Below are 19,158 nucleotides of genomic sequence, written 5' to 3'. Positions count from 1 at the left end.
CACAACAAAACGCATGCATGTCTTTTTCACTTTGCAGAAAGTTAAGTTTTTTTGGCAGCATTAAAAGTTGCCTAAAAGTGCTTTACAATCTCATCGGATTGAAAAATGACTATTTCTGTAAATTAGCCTGTAGCTACGCCTGGGTGATAATTCAATATGATAATTGTATGCGCTAAAGTTCTTAATATAATGATAAAATAGTCTGTACCAAGTTTTTAAGTGTACAAATATATTTCCTATAGACTATTAAACTAAGACAGCATTTTTCTTTTGCCCTTGCTTTGGCAAAAAGAGGCGGTCTGAGCACGCAGAAAACTCCATTACAATCGTGCCAAATTCATACCAAAATTGCACTCCATAAACACTTTCACCGCGCCGTCTACCTTGCTGCATGTGGGATTGTTTGGAGTCTGGAAAATACAAAAAAAAGGTGCAAGTGCACAACAATGAAATTCTGCCCTGTGAAGTGTGCACAAAGCAAAATGTCGCTGTCAGCCTCGTGTGTTTCTAATGGTGTTGAGAGAGAGAAACCTGAGTGAGTCCACCTCAAACGTGATGATGGAGGGCTGCGTGTCAGGTCCTGACCTGGAGCTGTGATATGCTCTGCTGCATGAAAGGGGGGGGGCACTGATGCGTTAAGGGGTGCCTTTGAGGAGATTTGCAGCGCTTCCTTATCTCTATATGTGAAAGAAGAAATCCTGGACCCTTAACTGCTACTGACTGTCACCCAGGGAACAGGCTACTGGGAGATTTGTGCCAGATGCTGCCTCTGAAAGCACAGACGAGGACGAGGAGCTCTCGTCTCCACTGTAGGGCCGTGTGCTTTCACTGTGTGTCTGTACGCTTTGATGTCGAGCAGTACGCTGTGTCCCCCAGGTGTTCCACACTACACCGGGGCTGCGTGTTGAGAAATCCTCCTGCCTGTCACCCACATTTTCATGCTAGCTTTTCACACCCTCCCCTCTCCGAGGGACTCTGTGTCCGCTCACTACTTTTATTCAGAGAAGTCGTGAAATAGTCTGAAGCGCTGGTCTGCTCTCACATTTTCTTATGCGTAGCTTAAAAAAAGAAAGGACATGAGGGTTTATAGATAACTTATTACTGGACGTTTTAATGTCCTCCGACGCATTCGGTCTCATTTCATGGCCCACCAGGCATGTGAGGGATTAGGGTGAGTAAATGAGGCCCGTTTCTTGTGTCGGAGGTGATTTGGACTCCTTATCAGTGCTGGAGCTGCAGATCTACTGAGACTTAAGCTGACAGCCTTAATCAAATGGGAAAGCTAATGGTGACCACTGTAGTTAGCGTCTGAGGGTATTGTCTCTGTGTAAGGCAGATAATGAGCGACTGTATGCAGAGGCGGTCCTGGAAGTATCCCCCTCATTATGTCTGGTATTGTCTGATTTGCATTGTGTGAGTGTCCCCATTTGCCTTGAATGGAAGGACAGAAAAGCAATTTGTTGTTTGTCTTAATTTTCTCTTATGCCTTTAAACTTTATAGAGGGTTTAAAAGTGCTACATACAAAAACATTAACATTAACATGACCAAATACATGTTAATACTCAGAAGTAATCACTCTAAGCAAATTAGATCATTACCAATAATACATTTGTGGCAGCAGGTGAGATCTTTATAACATGAAGGCAGATTGTTTTATTGCCTAGAAAAAGTTGCTGCTCTTGCTCTTTCTGTGCAAGTTTTGGCAACATCCTCTGTGTTGCATTGGTATTTATGGAAAATTTTATCTTAATTTTGAGAAATATTGTGTCCTTTCTCTTTTCTCCTTTACCCGGAACTCAGAGAATGAGAGGAAAGGAAGAGGAAAGTGAACATAAATGGGGCGGTCTTTTTTTTGTGATGAGTCAGCATCCACATCATCTCAGAACCACGAATGACTGTACACAATTTTGTGCCAATCCAACCAGCAGACATGGAGTTATATATCAGGACAAAGGAAAACTTTGACCCGATGATAGCGCTAGAGAGAAAGTCAGGGGATCATTAAAATCAGCATGCTTGGTCCTCTGTGGAACATTAAGGAAAATCCGTCAAATGTTTTTTGACATGTTTTTTGACACCAAAACTGACATTTGCCATCCATAGAGCCCCGCTGCTCACATGGCTAAAGGTAACAAATACTGAAAGCTGCCCTTGAATTTCTTTACTTGTTCTTCAATCATGATTTTGCCAGATTCAGTTATCCAGTTCTGCCAGACCAAGTTCTTGTGCAGACATCAGCACTTAACATTGGATGAGTTTGGCTTTGAATGAGCAAAGAGGTTTTTTGCAGAAAACGCATCTGTGTATTCCTCGACGCAAGTTATCCAAAACCAGTTGGTATTGGCACCAAAACGTATTACGTTGGCACAAGTTTCCAACGATTCCCAGCCCTGCTGTGATGACGACAAGAGGGCAGCACTGAGATCAGTTTCTGGATCACAAAAGAGAGAAGGACGTAGGCAAGGAATTTAAAAAGAAAGGAGAGCATTCAAACATTGGCATGAACCATATCATGGAAGCTACATCCAGCATGGTTTTATTTGATCACAGTCAAACTGTTAAACTTTAATAGTGACATAATTATGACTGGAGTAGTTAATAGTATTTAATCTACCATTTGAAATGTTATTGTGTCTCTCTCTCCCTGCCCCCTTCTGTCGCTCATCCCTCCAACAGACCTCAGTCATTTGAGGTCTTGTTGTCCAGTCACAGGGCTGATCCTGTCAACACATCCAAATGTTCTGGAGCGGTGCGTTTTTCTTTTTTTTCTGAATGAATTAGCTCTGTATCATCCAGACGCAGACTGCAGACAGCCACACATGTATGCACACACACACACACACACACACACACAGGCAGCATTTTTGGTTGTCAGGGTCCATAGATCATGGGTCATGTGTACTTGTGCTTTAGTCCGTGCCGCATAAAGTCACAACAGGAACAGATAAGACCGGTCCCAGGTTGGCTTTGGAAGCCAAATCCCCAGCAACCCCCCAGTGCTAATCGGATTAGCTGAAAAGTTAGCAGCGCGGCCCCAAAGAGACACGTTTTTTACACTGACTTCTGTGACATGCTTTGCTCTCCAGCCTCCATAATCTGCTTCTTGTCTCAAAGCCATCTCACATCATCTTTGTGAGAGTAAACAACAACTTCAGTACGTGATGAACTGTTTTTAACCTTTGGTTTAGGGATAGAAACATATAGTTGAGCTGGCTGGTGGGTGGGGTGTGTGTGTGTGTGTGTGAGTGAGGGGGATCTGGTCCACCCAGGTGGGGGAACAATGGCATGCCCGTTGTCTTAAAAGAAATGGTTGGCTGAGCATAGGCGGAGGAGAGAGGGACAAAAAGAAGAAAAAAAATGAGTTGTGAAAATGATTGGTGCTGAGGCGGGGGGAGGAGACGGGGTGGTGATGGGGGAGCAGCCGGCTGAATGGGGGCAGCAGGGTGGCAACTGGACTCTTAAAGCTCTTTTCATGCTTTGTCTGTTTCAACCAATGCTGGGGACACTAAGGTCTAGCCTTACCGATTGTTTTTCATTTATTTTTGAAAACTATTGAACAGTCAAAAACAAAAAAAACTGGGATGTCCCTAGTTCTTTTTTTCTTTCCTTCTTTTACACTAAATTTAGAGCATGTTTTCTCCGTAATACAGCTGCACAGTGCACCCAACACTTGACCCGCATTAATCAGTTAACACAATACAGTTGCAAAAAAATGTGAATGAATAGCTCTCTGCCTTAAGAAAATTAAGCTTGTTTCCTGTTCTGTCTTCTGGAGAATTCCGTGGCTAAAAAGTACATTTACTGCAAGTTCTGTACTTCAAAGGGTGCTCCACCTGAAACTGAAAATGTGAAAATTTAGGTGAAGTATCTTTTTATTCCACATGTTGTTCTTCCTTGTCAAAACCTGGCACCTACGTTACCCACAATGCAACCCCAACTGCCGACAGTCCGGTCAGAGATCTGAGAGTGTCATGCTGGTAGCGGCTAATGTAGCTAGCCTCAAGCAGAGATGAGCAGCGGGCTACAGAGGTCTGGTGAGATTGCCTCTTTTCAAAATCACACCTCCAAATGTTTATTTCCAAACTTGTAGTCTTCCCTAGACCTGTTCCCCTTTTGGTCCACGACAACACGTGATGGAGTAAATCCACTGAACGTCACACTGTGACACCTGACGGTGTAAGAGGGAGGAGAGGGGAGGGGAAGGGATGTATCCTTTACCATCTTGCATGAAAACCGACAAAGAAGAACAAGATGGCACAACAAGTCTATTTTCTCACTGTTGTGAGCTGGCCCCCTCTATGACAGCAGCCAAGTCCAAAACCACTTGGCTCTATGAGTCAACAGCCCAGTGGCAAACTGGCTGGCCTTCTCATGCCTGCATTCCCCCAATGATGCCTAGGGAACTGGTTTTCTGGCCAAGATGTGGTTTAGTGGTTACAGTCAGCCAGGCAGAAGGGAGATGAAAATGATGCCATGTGGACAAGAAGCCTTTTCTTCTTTGTTCTGCTAACATGGCAGAGTGGCTCCAGGTTGGCCTGGGAAGACATTCAGTCCATCTGCCAAACACAATGCAGTCTAGAATTACATTAGACTTGAGGGTCAAAATTAGAATACGAATACAGACACGGTGAAATGTCATTTTTATGTTGAGTTTAACACTTTTCTGGCTTTAATGGCTCATGAATAACAGAGGACCATTGCACAGCACCTGCAGAAAGCATGACCTTGATTTATGTGCATATCTGTGTGTTTTTCAGCGTGGGCCAAGGTGGAGCTGACTATGCATGAGGCCGTTGAGGTGTACCTGGGTGACTCGGCTCAGATCCCCTGCCAGTACAGCTTCACTGATGCCGACAACGAGCCCAGCTTTGTCATGATCCAGTGGTTTGTGGTGAGTACTGCTGGACCCATTGCAAAAACTGACACTGCCTGTCTAACTATCCAACCGAGCACATGTATGTAAGGGCGCCCCCTTAAAGTCAATCATTTGATTTCATGGTCAGGGAGCATCTGACTTCTTATGTCCTGAATTATTGGCCACAGAAAAAGAGAATTATAAATAAGAATTGTCCAAACGAGGTGAAATGAGGATAAAATACGGCTGCAAGGGCTTCCTGATTGTAGCTACTGTTGCCTCCGTTCATTTCTGAGAGACGATTTTCATTCGTTCCTTGCTTGTGACGCTCAAATCTCATAACATTTCACATGATCATGCATGCTTGTCAAGCAGTCAAGAGAAATCGATTTTTTTTTCAATTTTGTATTGTATGGACCGATTAATCGTAGGTCATGTTGACGGAGCAAGGAGGAAAGAATGTAAATATTAAAGTAGGGGTTGAATGATGTGAAAGAAAGGAAGCTCATAGCCATGTTTTTGTAGTTAATGTTAAAAAACTACAATTATTATTAAAATTTGTATTTTTTATTCTCAAAAGTATATTATTATTGTCACTATTATTGTTAGTATTCTGATTATTTTAGTTGTAGCTGTCATTATAGGTCTTATCCTGTCTATGAATAGGGCCAGGGTTTCCTGCATCATGTTACAGTGGGTGAGTGCTGCATCACCTGAAATAACGAGCTCCTCCACTGACGTCAGCAGAAACTATTTATTAATATAAATTATTAAATGAGGGAGGTGCTTGTATAAACAGTCGTCTAATAACTATTGTAATGGCTCAGCACAACAAGATCTGGACCCACATGCATGACTCTTAGACTCTTAATCGATGGAGTAAAAGCTATATTCACTGCAGAGGAGGCTGGTCCATAGAGGCAGGAGGCTCCTACTTTTGAAAGGCAAGAGGGAGATCAAAGTATAAAAAGATGTAATAAACCACCAAATCTCAGTATCATTTATAAAATATTTTCTCTCTTCTTTGGAAAAAAAAAATCCTTTGTGGATATTCTGATTAAAATGCTTTTCAACAGCGACACCTGCAGGGCGGGCAGGAGAGTGGTGGCGGGGGGACAGAGGGGGACGGGCTCCTGTTGTCCTCCTTTAGGGCGAGACCTCGTATGTCAATTTAATGTATTTCATTTTTATTTTCATGTCGTGCTCATTGATAGAAATAGAAATAAATAGCCAACTTCTATAGTGTAGCATCACCCCGTGGGTTGCTTCTTCCCAATGTTTTGAGTCACCAACCACACCGACACCGAGGCCACAGTTTTGGTTAACGTTTACATAACGCCAACAAGCAGTTCAGGCTGGTTTTGGAAAGGTTTTGAGAAAGACAGTGACTGATTAATGAATGCTGGATTGATAAATACCTGCTGGACACATGTTTTAACCATCATACCTGTAAGCAAAACTGCCCAACATCAACCAAACACACGAGCAACGGTTTCCGCTGATTTACCCCTAAACTACTGCGTCGTCCCGCAGAGAGCTGCAGGTAACAGCGCACGGATGCGCATCTTCTACGGCGATGGCAGTCAGCAGGTGGTGGACAACAACACAGACTACAGCGGCCGCATCGAGGTGACCTCAGACCAGCGGGGAACTCGACTCACCATCCAAGATGTCCAGCTCTACGATGAGAGGGAATTCTTCTGCCAGGTGAACGGGCTGGCTGCTGGGAACGCTGAGGGCAAGACCCACCTCAGAGTGTTTGGTAAGACGGGCTCACAACACGCTTTCTCTGTGTCACACAAAACATTGTTTAAAGGAAGACACAAAGTCAAAAGATTGTTTCATGATGTGTTTATTAAAAATAATATATTTTCCTGATTCAGCTCCTCCAGAGGCTCCAGTGATCGAGGGTGTCCTTACTGGAATATCCATGACCAATGAGGTTCCATCTAAGGTGAGTCCCTTCAATTGTAGACACTGAGATCAACCATAATAATAATGTATACAGTATTTGTATATTGCTGAAATGACCATCTTCAAGATAATAACTATTTGTCAATGTGATTCTCCTTCCAGGTTGCATCATGCGAGGCTCGCAACGGCTTCCCTAAACCCAACATCACATGGTACAGGGACAGCATGCCACTGGTGCCTGAACCAGGAAGTAAGTGCAAATAGATGGCCCGTTGTGTCTATCTCAGAGGGTCTGCCATGTCACCCCAGAGTGTTTCCTTTGGTTTGAGTCCAGGCCATTTCTCTTTCAAATCTCAGCATGTTCCTGAAAATCTTCTACGCATCTTGATAAGCAAACGGTAAAAATCCCAAAGTATCTCAGAAACGGTAGCAAGGAATTTCCCTGTCCACAGAAAACTGTGATATGTTTAGCCACGCTAGCGGCTTGACTCCAGGGATCTCCATGTCAGTTTGTCAGTCGATCCACCGCTTTGAAACAGACTGGCATTCTGCCAATTATACTTTTATTTTTAGTGACTGGCTTTGGTTTGGACCAAAGTGAAAGAAATATTGCATAGTTTGCCATGAAATTTGGAACAGGCATTCTTACATATATATTTATTTGCATTTAAATATTGATTAAGCATATATTTAATCTGCTATTTGTAAGGGCTGTGGTCCATTGTTACATATCTACATTGTCTTGTCCAGATGTGAACATCTTGATCCTGGTAACCCAGCAGTCCAGTGACTTCTTCTCCGTCCAGAGCACCCTGGAGTACAAGGTGCTTAAGGAGGACAAAGATGCCCGTTTCTCCTGTGAGGTCAGCTTCTTTGTCCCGGGAGCCATCAGGACAGTCGAGTCCAACAGCATCAACATCACTGTTCACTGTGAGTTAACGCTGAGCCTTTTTATACACATGCCGTGTTTGTTTCACGTCAGTTGTCGACAACAATTGTCCCCGAATGTAAAGGTAAAATTAGATAATGGCGGCACAAATCTTCCATCTTTGGGACACCCTACCTCATCGTGGTCAGTTAAGTGTTTCCTCTGCTGTGAGAAGTGGACCACATAAAGTTACAGCCTCCTCAGATGTTTAGTTACAAATTAAATTAAACTTCCTTACTCCTTCACTTGCCAGGATAACTACAGCTGGTCTTTTTAAAGGGCCCTGAGTAGCATTTAAGCGCTAGGACTGGCCAGGCCTCCATGCTCGCCGAGGTCCTGGTACCCTGATTTGTTCGGGTCCTAAGCCGACCAATGGGCTATCCCGAACTTCTTAAGGTCAATGCCTAATCTCCACCAATCGTCTCTCTCTCTCAACCAGCTACGCAGGGCAGCTCTTGCCAGGAAATGCAGTAGGATTCATAATTACGCAATTTTGATTCTTTTCTTAATCTGTCTGATGTATTAATTGCTGAAATACTCCTTTAAATCTTATTGTCAACAACACATTTTCTGTCCGTCTGTCCATGATTTGTCTGTTGGTCCGTTGTTTGAAACGGTTTGTTGGTGATACTGTGGCAGGCAGAGCTAAACCCAGTGAGTGCTGTCAGCGTTATGGAGATGGCCTTGTAGAGAGACTACAGCAGCCCGCTGAATACGCCTGCTTAATTTGATTGTGTGTCTGTGTGTCCAGACCCCACCACCATGGTGGAGCTGTGGAAGGAGTCGCCCCAGGGCTTGGTCAAAGAGGGGGATACTGTGGAGCTGCGTTGTCAGGGTGATGGCAACCCCCCGCCGTCCTTCATTTTCAACAGAGAACAAGTAAGAATAGGAGGCATTTTCTCACCCCTTAAAGTCCCCAAGAGAGAATGGGTGACACGCAGGAGACATGTAGGGAATGTTTTTGATATGCAGAGCTCACAGGGCCCCCATGTAGACATGAGTGTGCAAGGTCTGTGAAGGCTCTGTCAGCTCTGACCCTGCAGATCCAGGCCGGGGTCTGAGACCGGAGGCCACGCTGACGGGGCTCATGGGTAGGACTCATTCCCATGTCAGACACTCATCCATTGTATGTGTTGACAGACACAAAAACTCAGCTGACTGCCTTTTTAATGTTTACTAACTAGGCAGTCGTGGGCATTTGGTTCGCGGTTGTTGTGAACATGACTTGGGAGGGAAAAGATATTTAAGACATTAAAAGAAAATAGTTATTTTTTTAACAATCTTTTAACAAAGTTTTATTTTAATACTTTTTGCCATCATCGAATGTCACACTATTAACTAACTTACTGCTGAAATCTGAAGCAATTGACATGAAAAATCTAAAACAATTTAAAGTGATTACTGTACTCAGTGTAAGTTGTATATGTTAATAGATTTCTTTGTGTTTCATATACTCACCATAGTTTTACACACTCACAGTTTTGCAATGAACAATATAACTTTCATTTTTACTTTCAAGTAAGTGGGTTTGGATAATATGGTTAAACATTTGGGGTTTGTTTAGATTCTGTCTGTATCTCACCACTTGTGTTTCTCGACCTAATGGACTCCAATGTAAATCGTGGCTGCTTTTTGTAGCTGGTGTCCTCAGATCTGAGGAGGGAAAGTGCTCAGTAAAAAGTTTACCATGATGGCTGAAACGACGAAAAATAATATTTTATATTCTGTAAACTACATTGACCTCCGACAATCAGATGTCGTCAGCTTTTTACGAACAAAGTTGAAAGCTATGTCTCCATGTATGTTTGGGAAACCTGTCATTTTAAATTGGCAACCGAAGCAGGATTCTAAGCTTGCGTTTGATCTCTCACTAAGAGAACTCGGCACCAGTTGGCAGGTCTGATTAGTCACCTGATCTTCACCCACAAACTCTCTTTCTGCCAAATAAAACTAAAGCAACTCAGTCATCTTTTTAATAAAATGCTCAAGTCTGCAACTGTCCCCCACAGGAATAAACTCTGACAAACCAGATGTTAATTTCCATTTATATTTGAAATACAGTATGTCTTCACCCTAAAAGCACACCGGTTGCAAAAAAAGCCAAATAAAGTGCCTTAGTTTCTGTCATGACTTTCACATCATCACAGCATGGATCTTGCTTACAAATGAGAGTATTTGTTGCAGGAGCTGGATGTGGACTTGGAGAGCAACCACAGCGATGTGTTGATGCTGTCACCTGTGTCCCGGAAAGACAGTGGCATCTACCAGTGTCTCCCCGTGGACACCGACGACGACTCCGAAGTGAAAGGAGAAATGCAGCTCACTGTGCACTGTGAGGAACCATCGCACATGCACACGAGAAAACATGAACGCAACATATATTTGAAACGGGCTTGGAGACAGAAACGACAAAGACACTTTGAACGGACCTCGCGGTTTCCTCCCTGCCTCCAGTCTTTATGCTAAGCTAAGCACATTCTGACTCCAGCTCTGTACTTCATGCACTAAGATTGACATCATCTCAATCTGAAAAAGAAAGCGAGTAAACGCATAAGAGTGATTCCTTTAATTGAACTCCTTCCTCAAAACCGTGTGTTTCGTCGTGTTCGTTGTGTTCAGACTTGGACCCAGCTGTGGTGGTTCCTAAAGACTCGGAGTTCATGCTCAAAGGAGAAGATCTGACCGCAACCTGCAACGCTCTGTCTTCCCTTAAAACAGCCACTGTGTGGTATAAGGTACGTACACAATGAGACGTTGGTACAGATTTGTTTCGATGAGATTTTAAATATTGCAAGCACTGAGGAAATAAAATGTGTAGACTTAGCAGAAACCTTGTGAATGTTGCATCATTTATCATATGAAAATGTAATGGAAATCCATCTAATGGTTGCTGAGATATTGTATTCTGAACCAAACTGGCTGACTTTGCAATCATGGAGCCACAGCACTGACTGATACACTGATCATAATCAATATCCAGCATCACCGGTCTTCATTCACTGATTGTGTTCACTGATTGTGTGTGTGTGTGTGTGTGTGTGTGTGTGTGTGTGTGTGTGTGTGTGTGTGTGTGAGTAGGATGGGAAGCAGGTGGGTAAGGGGAACACATTGCACCTGAAGGACGCCGCCTATGAAACAACAGGAGAGTACATATGTGAGGTGACCGTTCCCTCCCTGCCCGCGCTGCACACCAGCGGCTCCGTCCACATCATCGTCCAAGGTCAGTCGTCCCAAACACCAACTTTAGCAGCTTCTCTTGACTTGTGATGCCAAGGGAAGCTTCCAAGTAGCACTCATTTATATGTGGCCATGGCTATTGTCGTAGGTCTGTTTTGGTCATGAAGGGCCTCTGCAGTGACTCTAATTCTGCCAAGAGCTCTGATTTGAAACACGTGCCTCTGTTACTAAAAGGGTCAGTCAGTTTAAGTTTGGATTTGTGTCGATCGTTGAGGCTTGAAATAAAGAATCGCATCAGAGTTATGAGCTTTTTTACAGTTGAAACCCGTACCAGGAAAGAGGAGGATTGTTTCCCTGTAAAGCCACTGGAGGGCTTTTAATATGAAGCATCTGTGCAGGAAGTGTCAAGTTCAATTTGACAGTAGCTTAACATTGAACGAAAAGTGACTGGAATGTATTGGTGAATAAAAAACAGTACTTCTGCTAAAAGCAGCAGCAGCAGAGTGGTGAATATGACTGATATTTTACTGTACTGTACTGTAGATTAGTGCTGTGGAAATGTACGTTATCAGGTACACATGCAGGAAATGTTGAAAATGTATTAAGAGCGAGCAAAACAAGCTTGTAACTAAATATGGACTATACTTATAAATAGTGTGTGTGTGTGTGTGTAGGTGGTCCCCAGGTGGTGGGAGAGGAGCAGGAGGTGCAGCTGGAGGAGGCAACAGGCAGGATGGTGAATCTGAGCTGTGAGGCTCAGGGCCATCCGCTGCCCAGCATCTCCTGGAACATCATCGGCAGCCAGGTACCGTCTGACTTGCAGCACTAATTCATCGAGCAATGCGCGTGCAATGAACCAGCAGATATTTCATAACGCTGAGTTTGTGCTGAAAAAAAGGGAAACCATGAACATGCTGCTAAACACAGACAAAAATGATTGTCTGGAGAGTTTAACCAAACTCCTGATTGCTATTATTACAAATAATGATATAATCATAATTTATATATAATTTATACAGCACCTTACAAAGGGCTAGTGAGGTGCCACTGCAGTAATGGCGGCGTGTTTACCTACACCAACCACATCTGAGATTATAGTCTTCACAGTTCCGCTCGTTGTGAGGACCAGCATGATTTTGGGATTATGTAGAGATAAAAATGTTCTTCAACAAAGTGCGTTTGTGTGTGTGTGTGTGTGTGTGTGTGTGTCTCCACAGAACTGGCACGAGGTGGTGAGCAAAGCGAACGAGCACATGACTCACAGCGTGGTGTCAGTCAAAGTCACCTCTGACATCAGCGCTCAGTGCAACGCTTCCAATGACATGGGGACCGAAGTCAAGGCTTTCAGCATCAAAGCCAGTAAGAACCTCTCGCTCGCTCGCATTAGAGAGTCTGTATGAGTGCAGTGGATGTATGCGGCGGAGAGGGAAACACATTCAGCCTTTGAAACACTCACAAAGCATTCTTTTTTTTTTTAATATTCTCAAAATATGCACTAAAATTTGCATTCAAACTGTGTTAGTTTGGAAAATGACTGTTATGTTGAAGGACCATTCTTCATCTTTTAGCACATGTTGGCCCATGATGTGCCTTCTGGTTCATTCAGGGAGCTGCGGTGCGTTGAAGAGGGACAACATGAAAGAAGAAGAGTGATCTCTGCTCTCTCACAGGCTGCATCAGTGATGGAGTTTAAAACTTATTTTGCTTTTGAAGCCTTAGTCTATGACCATCATGACCACGAGGATTGCCTGTTTCATAATGTCAGACCGTGTACAAGCATAGAATGAAAAGATGATAAGTCGGGACTCTCATTTATTCCAATTTGCTCACAAGCCGTATCTAAAGTGTTTTGCTTAATGCTCGTACATTAACCACAGTTCACCACGCGCACTGAGGTTTCAGGCTTGTTTTTAAGTACAGTATGCATCTGGTATCAGCTCAATCATCAATCCAGATGTTCACAACCTTTCTGCACATTGCATTCAAAACAGTCTGGACTTCCAACATAACAAAAAATATTTATCCCCCCCCCCCCCCCCCCCCCCCCCACCATACATTTTTTACCACCATACATTTTTAGTGTATGGACATACAGTGTGTGAGAAAATAGGGATTAAATCAGTCCCAACATAAAGCCTCGCCATTGTTAGCTTGTACTTTGTGCGTCCTTTGCGTTCATCATGACCGTTAATTAATTCAGGCTTCTGCTGCAAAATCCATCAGTGATGCAGCCTGTGAGAGAACAGATAATCACTTTTCAGCCACTCCCCGTCGTGCACCAGCATTGTGATGGAACTGTCATAAATGTATGAAGCCATGAGAAGAATATACATGAAGGACGCCTTCTGCATGTCTAAATGACAGAAAGACATCACAGTCCTGAAGTAGTGAAAGTATCCAGTAAGAGATAAACCCCAAATTTAAGATTTGAATGGGCCAGCCGTCTGATAGGATAATATGATGAAAAACTGCAGCTTTAACCCTGGTTAATGAAGGCAAACAACCACAAGGCGGTACATCAATTATTTTTTTAAATAAAACCTTTTTTATTCCTTTTAATCATCTTGTGACTCTTCTGAGGTCCTGACCTCATGGCAGCGAACCGCCGTTTTAGCAGCCATTGTTGTAACCTCTTACACATGCAGTCTGCTCATGGTATTGTTTGTAATTACTGAGCAGCTGTGATCAAATTAAATATGAGGTGTGTGTGTGTGTGTGTGTATTGGTGCGCCCACTCTAAGTGTTGTTCTACTTGTTCACAGTTCCCAGAGTCACGTCAGCTGCTCCCGTCTATCCTGGTAAGATTGTTGCTCTGTCGTCTCTTCTTGTTTCGCTTTTGCTCACTTTCTTCTACAGACTTAAGTTCTGTCCGTGACAATGAATGGGTTGGAGGACTCTATGCATTATTTATGACTTTCATGCAGGAACTCTATACCAGGACTGTCTAGTTTGCTGGCAGATCTTTGGGATGGCCTGTGGGCATATTAAATATTCTGTTTGATACAGAGAGAAAAATCATAACACCAGCACAGTCAAGCACGCCAACACCCCAAATGATATTTGGACCAAACGATCTGCAGTGGCAAAATACATTATTTGTAAATCCCCGAATTTGTTAAACAAGCATAAATAAGTTACGTGTCTCACTTTTACTAACTTTTTCCAGACAGTCTTGTGTTTTATGTTTGTTTTTTATATACCAGGTGAAATGAAAGTAAATATGTAGAGTGGCATTATTATGGGGCAATTTTCTGAATATCTCAGCAGTCGCTTCATGCCATTAAAACCTTCACTTGCCTGTGGGGAATACAATGGGCAAAGAAAGAACATTCAGAGAGCCACAACCATTAAAAACAACATTGTAAAATATATATATATATATCTATATATATACGTGTAGAGTAAAGTGCTGTGTTGCTGCCAGGATATAAATATTTGGTCGCTCGCTCCTCTAATTGTTTGAGTTTAATAGGGGCCGTATTCTTGCGCTGGCCCTCGACATAGAAGCTTCCTACACACTCACTAAACGAGGAGTGGGAGATCTAATTGAAGAATGAATTACATCACTGTTTTATGACACGGAGAACTATTAAAAGAATGACGCCGTCTTACTCAGTTTTTGTGGATTCAGCATATTCAAAAGGCTGATCTGGATAATTCAATGCATCGAAATATATTATATTGGATATGATCTATATATATTAGTGCAGTTCCTGTTCAAACGGTGCCTGTTCGGAACGGGCCGATTGCTTGGCTTCAGGTGTTGCTATTTCGACTTTATTAAGAACCGCTCATCCAAACAACTTCACACTCGACTCTGCACTCCGTTGGGTCCTGAGCAATGTACCTGATACTGTTACGTCCAGGCGACAATCTCCGGTTCTAAGTGGGTATGCAAAGGCCAAATTGGCTTAAACCTGCATTCTTCCTAAAAACCAGCAGGGGGCGACTCCTCTTGTTAAAAAAATGACATTGTATAGATCTCTATGAGAAGACGGCCCTACTTTTCAGAGCCAGAATGCCGATCTCGAGGCTTCAAAACGGCAGTTCACAAACCAATGAGTGACGTTATCGTGATTACGTCCACGTCTAATATACATTCTGTGGTTGCTTCCCCGAACATTCCTCAGCAATACACCCACCAAGTGTGAAGTCAATCGGATGAACGCTTGTGGAGAAGGACAGACCTACAGAGACGCTTTCCACATTAGTTCGATATATTGACGGGTATGAAACGTAGAAAATATCACAAGCTAGTATGGGAATATTTTTGGGGTATTTGCATTGTTAGAAATTTAAAATGATGAAGTTCGATTGAAAATATTAAATACACTGTAAAAATCACTGAAGCCTACCAGATACACCCCATTCCTTATATTATTCTACAGGGCTCAGACATAGTGTAGTAGTTCATAAAGTGTGTTGCCTCTTTGTTTTTTAAAAGGAAAAGAGGAAGAAAGCATTCTCAACTTTTCATTCTGGATGAATAAAGTCATCGAAATAAAGGTTATTAAAGAATGGGTCACAGATGTTGCGCAAAACAAATGACTTTTCTGCAGTGCTGCCACTTTAATAACACAGAAATAAGTAATTTCACGCACAGCTAATTATTTCTTATGAGGAAACGGACTTTGTTAAACATGCCACTTGAGAAACAAAACCGTTTAAATAACGCAGTTTGTTGGTATCGAACAGATGTTTCATTATTCTCATTTTTAAAAGCGTTGAGCTCTTGCATAAAGTCGGGACTCTCAAGAGACAGATTAAAAAAACAACTTTTAAGGGCAATGTTACCCCTGAGAATTTATGCTCAGGCAAAAGCTAATTTTGTGTGAACACTGATATAAACAGAAACTTTATTGGTCCACAATGAACTCCGGCAGGTACATAGTATTGCTTTGCTAGATGGACAGATACTAACATGTGAGTGGTCTCTCTGTCTGTGTGTGTGTGTGTGTGTGTAGTTGAGGGCAGTGGGGTGATCATAGTGGGGATCATTCTGTCTCTGCTGCTGCTTGCCATCCTCGGCAGCGTTCTCTACTTCCTGCATAAGAAGGGGAAGATCCCCTGTGGACGCTCAGGGAAACAGGAGATGTGAGTACCGTCTCTTCTAAATCTGATGATGACGTCTACAAGTATTATCTGTGTCTGATACTCTGTATAAGTTTTCCGTATCCCTCTTACATGCAACCAAAATAATGAGGTCACATTTCACTACATTTCTGGTGCTCAAAAAAGGATGCTGATGCAGAAATGAATTCAAAACAAACAATCCTAAGAAAAGCTTAAACCTGGGTGTAGTAACAGTGTAAACCAATATCACATTTTGAACTTGTGTGAAGTTTGTAATGATACCCAGTCCCTCTGCAGTTACCTGTTTTGGTCAAATTCCACATAAGCCAACCGTCCTTTCTGTCAGCAGCACCAAAGAGAAGACCACCAAAGATGACATTGTCGTGGAGATGACGACCAACACAAAGAACGAGGAAACTGTCCTCCTAAAGGCCGTCAACGGAGACAAAAAGGGCCCGAATGACCAGGTAACTGTTGTGCAGGGATGAATGTGAAGTTCATTGTTACAACGTGTAAGACTCTAAAGTTTGCTCTGCTTAAGTTTATAAGTTGTGGAGCTAAAATGTAAGAGTTGTCCTGAGGGGAGGCGGTAGAGAAAAGCTCATGGAGAGTGAAAAAAAAAGCGTCATCACGGATGCGAGTCAGGAAATAGAGTTGGACATCCTTCTCTCTCTCTCTCTCTGTAACTTCACAGAAGCTGTTTTTAAATTTGGATATGTAAGGCGCATGTGGGGTAATAGCACTGGCTTTTGCATCATTTATTTAATGGATGTAAATGAACCGGCACCAGCTGCTAGCATGCAGAAAACTAATTCTGATGATATGGCGGCTGTCTGTTGTGTTTGGGATTTTAAGGGATACATATTTTTTAGTATTTTCTCCAGTGCTGTAATGCTGTTTGCTTGTCAGTTAAACGTGATTAATACGGCTGTTGTTAGCAGCTTTAATATGTGACTCGCAGAAGCATGAAAGGAGCCGTTGTTTGGTTGTTGTGCATCACAACAATACATGTAGTGTGTCATGTTGCGTCTATAAAAACACAAAAAGTCATTGTGTGTAGAAATTCTATGTGCGTTTATCTCTTTTTCCTGATGGCATAATGTGTTGGTAACATCTGGAAAGCGTTCTCCGCGCCTCCATGACTTGTCGAGTAGATTAGTTTAAATCCTTGCGTTCTGGCATTGGCAAAAACAAATCCCTCTCCGCCTCCAAAACTCTGCTGCTCGGATAAGAAACATAAGCACATTTTACCGATCCCTGGCTACCTGTTGCTGTTAGAATTTATTTTAAGATATTGATTGCTTACAAAGCCCTGAGAGGCCTTGTCTGTCTGGTAAATATGAAGCTAAAGCCAACTAACTTGGCTCAGCACAAAGACTGGTAACAGCTAGCCTGACTCTGTCAGAAAAAGAAAGAAAATACACAGACGAGCACCTCGACAGATTAAACGTGTTACACGACGTAACGCAAGCTTTAGAGGTGCTGGTAGGTGGATTCTGTTACCTTTTAATAAACAGGAGTTTCCCTGTAACTGCCGATCACAGCTCATTAGCCATGCGTTGTATGTGTGTGTGTGTGTGTGTAACACTGCTGTCCTCCTCTGTCCCTCCAGTAAAGTCCCTGACGGTTCAGCAGTGATGTTGTGCAGCAGGAGGCAGCACAAATGAAGCCAGCAGTCAGTGTGTGTGTGTGGCGCTCCCACTGATCTGAGGCCTGCAGGGTAACACCACCTCACAGTCCGGACATTCCCCCCCCCCCCCAATCATGCTTTTGTTCTCAGCAGTATTCAGTAGAATTACACACACACACGTATGTACAGATGTGCATTTTCTTTTGAATGAATGTTCGCTGACGTTCATTTGTTTTGTACTGTTTCCTCAAACTGTGTTCAGCTCTTGGCTGTTGTTCAGCGTGTTTGTACGATGGTGTCTCGTGTGCATTGTCGACTTTTATTTTTTATTTTTATGAAAGTGTATATATTATATATATTTTGTTATTTAAGATATTTTGGCACTCAGATTTTCGTTTCATGTCGGCGTCTGGGTCATGTGCATGTTGATCCGTGTTCATGGCGTCCAGGTGAGTTTTTAGGACGTGATGTCAGAGACCAAACAGCTGCTCCTCTGAGGCAGCTCTTCACTGATGGTTCACAGTCACCGCTGAGAGAAGGTTCGCCAGTGTGTTTGCTTCACTTCCATTTTTTAATTGGTACCAGTATTTCTCCAAAACATGACAAACACTGAGGTCTTTCCCCCCGGAGTCACTTGGAACGCAGGATAATCACAATAATATCTATGAAAACTGTTCATCAGACACACTGGCAGCCTTCTTTTGCAAACTGCTGTCAAGCACTTGTACTGTTTGTAAATACGTGGTAGTGTACAGACCTGCTAGTGGTGGAGTGGACTTGGGCTGTAACTGATGGTGAAAAGGTCAAAGGTTAGAGATCTGCTGTGCCTGTTTTTTGAGAATGCATCATACACTGAGTTTGTTTTGTTTCTTTGGTTTGCTCTGTGTGTTTTCTGTGTGTTTCCACTGAGAGCTCGTTGGGCCTGAAGAAGTGTTGTCGCGGTGGTGCGTGTTTCATGTGTTTACTACAGATAACTCTTACAGTACTGCTGACCGTTCTGCAAAGCAGGCCGCACGCTTTGAGCTGTTGGACCTTCCGGGCAGCCCAACGTTCTTGTCCAGTTTGAGAATCAACTGGCAGACACTTAGAACTTGCTTTGCTTAGATCCTCCATCACAAGGAACAGTCAGTTTTATTCCATCCATGGGTAAGTCTGCTCTGCATGATACATGATACTATCATGAATCTTTAACAGTAAAAGTAGACATGGATGTTCCTCTCTGCGATGGGTTACTGAACTTATTCAGCAAGTTTCAAGGTGTTCTTTAAACTCGTGATCTGAATGTGAAGCTGTGGAAGCTATAAATCTATCTGCAGCTCTCCCAAGTTTCTCATGTATTATCATGACATTCAAGGTTTTCGTTTGGAAAAAGGAGTTGTTCATCGCTTATTGTTGTTTTGAAGGTGTTTCCAGAATCCTTAAAAACTCTTCTAAACATCAAGATCAACAACATATTCCATTCTATCACCTTATTCTTCATCTTATGTGTTTTGTTGTTGTTGTCCTGCAACAAGTCCCGTACCGTACTCGCTACTCCTCCTGGGGTCCACACACAAAGAAAAACATAAATCATTTTAAAT

The 19,158-nt window shown here is 42.8% G+C and overlaps 1 protein-coding gene across 1 annotated transcript in view; it reads left to right on the top strand.

Moving 5' to 3' along the window:
- mcama (melanoma cell adhesion molecule a) overlaps positions 1-17,690 on the top strand; it is a 39,993-nt gene extending 22,303 nt beyond the window's left edge. The window contains exons 2-16 of the mRNA XM_079284144.1: positions 4,759-4,892; positions 6,390-6,618; positions 6,740-6,810; positions 6,933-7,020; positions 7,521-7,700; positions 8,450-8,577; positions 9,883-10,030; positions 10,318-10,433; positions 10,777-10,918; positions 11,550-11,680; positions 12,093-12,234; positions 13,638-13,673; positions 15,840-15,969; positions 16,295-16,415; positions 17,561-17,690. Coding sequence (XP_079140270.1) covers positions 4,759-4,892; positions 6,390-6,618; positions 6,740-6,810; positions 6,933-7,020; positions 7,521-7,700; positions 8,450-8,577; positions 9,883-10,030; positions 10,318-10,433; positions 10,777-10,918; positions 11,550-11,680; positions 12,093-12,234; positions 13,638-13,673; positions 15,840-15,969; positions 16,295-16,415; positions 17,561-17,563 — 1,799 coding nt within the window. The 3' untranslated portion in view covers positions 17,564-17,690. The remainder of the gene's footprint in view (positions 1-4,758; positions 4,893-6,389; positions 6,619-6,739; positions 6,811-6,932; positions 7,021-7,520; positions 7,701-8,449; positions 8,578-9,882; positions 10,031-10,317; positions 10,434-10,776; positions 10,919-11,549; positions 11,681-12,092; positions 12,235-13,637; positions 13,674-15,839; positions 15,970-16,294; positions 16,416-17,560) is intronic.
- Positions 17,691-19,158: the final 1,468 nt, after the last annotated feature.

The sequence above is a fragment of the Melanostigma gelatinosum genome, assembly GCF_949748355.1.
Source record: "Melanostigma gelatinosum genome assembly, chromosome: 14".
Taxonomy (NCBI): Eukaryota; Metazoa; Chordata; class Actinopteri; order Perciformes; family Zoarcidae; genus Melanostigma; species Melanostigma gelatinosum.
This window is presented reverse-complemented; position numbering and strand designations above follow the sequence as displayed.